Source organism: Solanum dulcamara, chromosome 8 (assembly GCF_947179165.1).
Source record: "Solanum dulcamara chromosome 8, daSolDulc1.2, whole genome shotgun sequence".
NCBI classification, from domain to species: domain Eukaryota; kingdom Viridiplantae; phylum Streptophyta; class Magnoliopsida; order Solanales; family Solanaceae; genus Solanum; species Solanum dulcamara.
In genome coordinates, this window is record NC_077244.1 from 64,264,907 (window position 1) to 64,270,906 (window position 6,000).

Genomic DNA, 6,000 nt, shown 5'->3' on the forward strand with positions numbered 1-6,000 from the left:
ATCAATTTTTCATCTTGTATTTTACTTTCCCCATAACGACATTGTACATATAACAACAATAACATTCATTGTGGCCATACAACCTTTGTAAATATTCCTCACTATAACAGTGGTACTCAAATATTGTGTAATAATATTTTATAAAAAAATATATTATGTCTAAAAATAAATATTCAAATATTTATGATTATTATCATTAATGTCATGCACATAGTAAATTTCAAATACGACTATCTAAAAGAGAAGAAAAATATATTTAAGTAGTATCTATCAATTATGGTCGTAACTTCGTGCGAAGTTATTGTCATAACTTCACGGAGAAAGACGGCCGGTGTTCGACATTTTACATTCACACTCTTTCTAAAAGAAATTTGTTAAAATGTTTAACAATTATATTCCTTCTTCTTAGTACACAAAAATGTTTAACTATTTTTTTGTGTACTTCTATTAATAACAGCCAAATGAAATCTAAACGTCAAACTGCACCTTAATTCTTCTCTTAGCATTTTCACTACCAAGGAGCTAGACAATAACAGTAAGTATTATGTTTTCAGACTTGAGACTGGGGAAAATTACTTTTGAACTTGTTCGCATAAAATTACCAGCAGGCTTAACAAAGTAACTTTCTGAACCATCCCTGTGGGTGAAAGGGGGAGAAGAAAATAAGCTAAAGCTCGCGCCTAACACTGAGCCATAGATGTACTTTTCACCACCTCGTCAGAGGTGGATTTTAATGTAGGAAGCCAACAACGTCAACTGCCAATAGACCGTCTTCACCTGCTGCTAACCTGCATTTACATGATCAAATGTAATACTCACGCAGAATATTCACAGATGGAGCATCATTTCTCAGAGCACTGCAGGTATAGTTGTTACCTTTCTTCCCTATCAATTCAAACCACTGACTCCTGCAGAGATTCAATAAATGCATTCTAGTGGTCAAGATTCAGGAACGAAATTTCCTACTTTAGGGCTGGAATTTTGCTAAGAATCAGAAACCACACCTGTTCCAGAAGGCACAGCAGCATTTTCATTCTGAGGAAGAAGAGATGCACCAGCAATGGGATCTGAAGCTTGTGCACCATTCAAAACTTGTTGAGCACCCAGTGAATATAGGGAATTTGTGACGGGATTAGGAGGATAAATCGCTTGAAGTCCTGCTTGTCCATATATAGGGTGGTGACCTTCAACACACTTGAGGGCTGAAATGTGCTGTCTACCCAAAAGATGTTGTCTCAGAATCTCCCGTGTATCACATTGCACATTGCACAGGTCACACATCAAAGGAATTACAACCTTAGAATTGGAAGGTTCAATCGCCAGCCTCTTCGCTTTAGAAACTTTCTTTTTCTTCCTTCCACCAACTAACGCCTTGCGTTTCACACCGGACCTCTGATATCCAGATTGATTCATCATGGGCTTCTTTTCCAGCAAATCGAGACTTGCATCTTTAGGTGGATCAGCTTGTTGTGCATTATTGATTTTCTGTTCAGTTTCTAATTTATTTTCGGAAGATACAGTGTCTAAAGGAATATTTTGTGGTGGATTCTGCTTAGTCTCTTCTTTCACAAGCAAGTCATCAGGCTTCATGGCTGTTGAAGGAATATTTTGTGGTGGATTCTGCTTAGTCTCTTCTTCCACAAGTAAGCTATCAGGCTTCATGGCTGTTAAAGGAATATTTTGTGGTGGATTCTGCTTAGTCTCTTCTTCCACAAGCAAGTTATCAGGTTTCATGGCTGTTAACGGAATATTTTGTGGTGGATTCTGCTTAGTCTCTTCTTCCACAAGCAAGTCATCAGGCTTCATGACTGTTAAAGGAATATTTTCTGGTGGATTCTGCTTAGTCTCTTCTTCCACAAGCAAGTTATCAGGCTTCATGGCTGTTAAAGGAATATTTTGTGGTGGATTCTGCTTAGTCTCTTCTTCCACAAGCAAGTTATCAGGCTTCATGGCTGTTCCTGGTTTTAAGTCACCAGAAGGTTTCTGCACATTCTCGAAATCGCCAACAGTTCTGTTTTCATTTGCTTCCAATTTTTCCAAGTTCCTTTTGTGCCGCTTTCCATTCAAGTGCATCTTAAGGATGCCCAAACAACCGCAATCAACATTGCACAGATCACACCTACCAACTCGAGCAGAATTGCTAACTTTACCCCTACCACCACCTTTGCTCTGACCACCACCCCTCCTTCTATCACCACCTTTGCTCTGACCATCACCCCTCCTTCTATCACCACCTTTGCTCTGACCATCACCCCTCCTCCTATCACCACCTTTGCTCTGACCACCACCCCTCCTTCTATCACCACCCTTGCTCGGACCACCACCCCTCCTTCTATCACCACCCCTGCTTCTACCACCACCCTTATCTAATGATTTACCAGCCTGCAGAAGTAGCTTCATGTGAACATTCAAGACTTCAACAGCCAGTTCCAACAAAATGGATTATTAAAAGTGGAGGAGAAAATGGAAATGTAGCTAGATCTGCAAAATTCTAATGGCCGTGTGATTATATATCATATCACACAACCCAGATAACTTTACAGCTTCACCCCTGGCCTTGTCTACATCGCTAAATAGTTACTCCATATTTGCACATTTAATCAAAATTTTGACAAGACGAAATTAATTGTTAGCATTATGGTCATGATAAGAAGAATAAAGCGAACTCAAAATGGAAAAAAGATTGACCAATTGGTAGAATAGGTAGTGGCTCAATGTATATGCCTATATGGACGGGTTCTGGTAAATGGAAAGCATTGTTCTCATAATACTAAGTTTTAGCAGAATAGTATGACGGCAATAAGTAGGATTTAAATGTGTATCACAATGATATATTTCATTTCTGTCTGAGCTAAGCCTGCCAAACATTTTTTTACTTCCAGGAAGAAACTCTCTCCATGTTCTAGGCCCTTCTTCTCCTTGCTCAAGGTTACATCTGAATTAGCCTTTAACCATTCAAGCAACAGCAAGAGTAGGCTACTAGAATAACAACTGCCACTTTTTTATCTTCTTCTTGTTTTTTTTTTTTGATGACACGGGAAACCCGCAACCGCTAACTTTGGGTGCGCACAGGGAAAACCCCCCGCTCCTATGCAATAGCTCGCAAACCACACAGGAGATGTTGACAATGTCTCAAAATCTTCTTCTACCTCACCGACACTTAAATTTCACCATTTTGACTGGCATAATAAGCTCAAAACAGCTGAATTAAGAACATTGTTCAATAAGTTTATTTTCGAATTATAAAGTTTCCACGACACTCTCACCTCCAACAGCACAGCCAACCATTATAGAAGATGTTAATACATTGTCACATCTAAAGAAATGATTAGGTGTTGCCACATCTACATGAATAGGGAATGTTTTTTCCGTTCTCAGACAAGGGATACCAGATATCAGACGCATGAATCACAGGATATTCTATCACGAACTAAAGACAAAGTCCAATCTCGTAGAAGGAAGAAAATCCAATAACACAACCAATAGGGTGGACGACTGGTCTACTTGAACCTTTAGTAAAACAGATTTTAGGTTAAACTAATCTCTAAAAGCAAATGGATGTCTACAAGTAGCTTCTTCTACCATAATCCCCTCTAATGAACTCTTTTAGCACCCTATTCTTTTGGAACAACAAGAATTCGACATGAACTACTATATAAGAGATAGCCAACTAATAGAACGCTTCGCACAACTTTTGAGGAAAAAAAGGTCACAAGTTCATGATTGCAGATATGCCCACGGGGTCTAGTTCAAGTGGCAAAGGTTGAGGGACTAGTGACTTAGGTCACAGGTTCGAGCACAGCGCCATGCAAACTGTCTGACATTTACATGGAAAGGGTTAAGGGGCGGGCTCATTCTCCCGAGCTTAGTAAGTTGCAATTGTTCCTAAAGGTCGGACCCAGACAGATTTCTTGGTCAATCAAAAAAAGGTTTATCATTGCAGACATAACAACAGTTGTGTTAGAAAGTTCAATACATCAGAAAGCCAAAACAACCCACATGATTACTCCAACAGCTATAGGCATGCTCATCAACACTTGACAGATACAAATCTTCCTAGAAAGATGGTCTGGCACATTTTCTCGCTCCTTCACCCCTAACTCCATCCCTCATGGTGTCCAACACTCACCATGCTTTCTAGGCCATTGTCCTCAATCTATTAGTAATCGAAGTTAACCACTTACAGAAGTCCAGAATTTCAGTTGCTTGGCCCTATAAAGACACTTAAGAAAGATTTGATAAGAACTCCAACAATGCAAAAAGGAACGTCAATTTCTCTATAATTCATGCAGGAAAAGAACTCGTGAATAATTTTTTTTGATGACCGAACTCATGAATAATTCAAGTACGCATTCTGCAAAATCCTCTACACATGGTGGATAATAAGTTCTGTAAAACCTGAAAACCACTCTAAAATCAAGATACATTCGTCATGAATTCAGAAAAATGAAATTCATATTTAAGTCATTGTTGTCAAAGACTCTCTTGAGGCGTGCTTAATCCAAAAAGCAGGTGCAAAAATAGGTTTTGTGCTTCACCTTACCTAAGCTGCACTTTACTGCAGACACTAAGCAACACACCTCATTGTTCATGAGCTCTGTCTAGAAGACAGGGACACCAAATAAAATCATTTCACCTAACTGTAACTTTTTCTATTTGGTTGTCAACATAATTGTGGTTTGGTTTTGTAGTTATTTTTCTTGAACTACATATATTCTTGCGCTTTTATTCACTAAGGTTCACTCTTTACAATTGCATTTCCCACATAAAGCCTTTAGCTTTGCGGCTTTGATAACACTGATATAAGTTGTAACATAGTTCAGGAAAAGAAAAAAAAAACGATTACTCAAAAGAAGACGAAATACTACTTCTTACTTGACAGAGACGACTTACATGAGAACGCAATCCAGATGGGCCCGCCCCATTTCCAGGAAATGCACCAGATCCCAGACCCGGACCCGTATAGGTACCCGGCCCTCCAATCACGGGTCCGAACCCTTGTGTCTGAGGGTACCAACTCTGACCGTGCAATCCAGCCGTCGGCCTTTCCGCTGAACCCACAGAACCAGCTAACTGGTTCAACTGTGCCAACGCTGCCACAGGGTTCATCCCTAGCCCAACCCCGTCTGTCCTTTGGGGCAAGTGATAACCATTCTGCTGATTCGGTAACTGAAAGTGAGGTTGCCCATGTGAGGGTTGAATTGAAACCCCCGGTGGATGAATTGGGGGTTCTTGAGGATTCCATTGTTGATGGGTTTGTGGGTGTTGTGGTGGATATGAACTTGAATAATTAGGAGGGTAATACGATGAAAATTGTTGTTGGGGCTGTTGATGATGATACTGCTGCTGCTGTTGTTGATGATTATACATCTGCTGCTGCTGTTGTCGTTGATTTGGGTCTTGATTGTATTGATAATAGGATTGACGATCATAGGCTTGAAAACGAGATGGATTATAGGGTTGCTGTGATGCAGGATAATAAGGATATTGGTTTTGCTGAGATGAATCCATGGAGCTTTAGGGTTTATTTGCGGCGGTTATGATTCTTATCTATCAACCCAGAAACACGTGAAAATTATTTCGGATTCAGAAAATCTGTTCAAATTCCGGAATCCTAATCAAGAAAACAGACGACCCCTGAGAGAAAAAATGCCTAAATCGTCCCCTAAGTTTGGGCTCTGTATGAAAGTCGTCCCTATTCTTATCATATGAAGCACAAATAGTCCTTAGGATATTATTTTTTTTGTTTCCCGCCCGCTGTTCAGTACCCACATTTAAGCCCGATTAAATTCAGATTCTTATCAATAAATCCCACACTGGGAGTTAAAGCGCTCCCTAACAAAGGAATTTTCATATCCAAGGAAACTTAAATCCACAACCGCGGTTGGTCCTTAAAATATACATAATTAATACATTTTTAATATAAATCTAACAGAGCCGTTAAAACAAATGGAACAAACCACTATTGGTCTCATGCTTCATTCAAACATATATGTTATA

The 6,000-nt window shown here is 39.5% G+C and overlaps 1 protein-coding gene across 4 annotated transcripts; it reads right to left on the reverse strand.

The window, feature by feature from the left end:
* Positions 1-235: 235 nt before the first annotated feature.
* Positions 236-5,676, reverse strand: LOC129899066 (uncharacterized). 4 transcript variants are annotated; one of them, XM_055973854.1, is made up of 4 exons: positions 4,894-5,676; positions 1,005-2,382; positions 877-908; positions 236-788 (listed from the first exon to the last, which is right to left on the reverse strand). In XM_055973854.1, the coding sequence occupies exons 1-3, from the start codon at positions 5,509-5,511 to the stop codon at positions 889-891; spliced, it is 2,016 nt and encodes a 671-aa protein (XP_055829829.1). In that variant the 5' UTR covers positions 5,512-5,676; the 3' UTR covers positions 236-788; positions 877-888. The 4 variants fall into 4 exon arrangements, with proteins under 4 accessions (XP_055829829.1, XP_055829826.1, XP_055829828.1 ...); XM_055973851.1 differs by having other exon boundaries at positions 4,876-5,664; XM_055973853.1 differs by having other exon boundaries at positions 1,005-2,394; positions 4,894-5,663.
* Between the last annotated feature and the right edge of the window lie 324 nt (positions 5,677-6,000).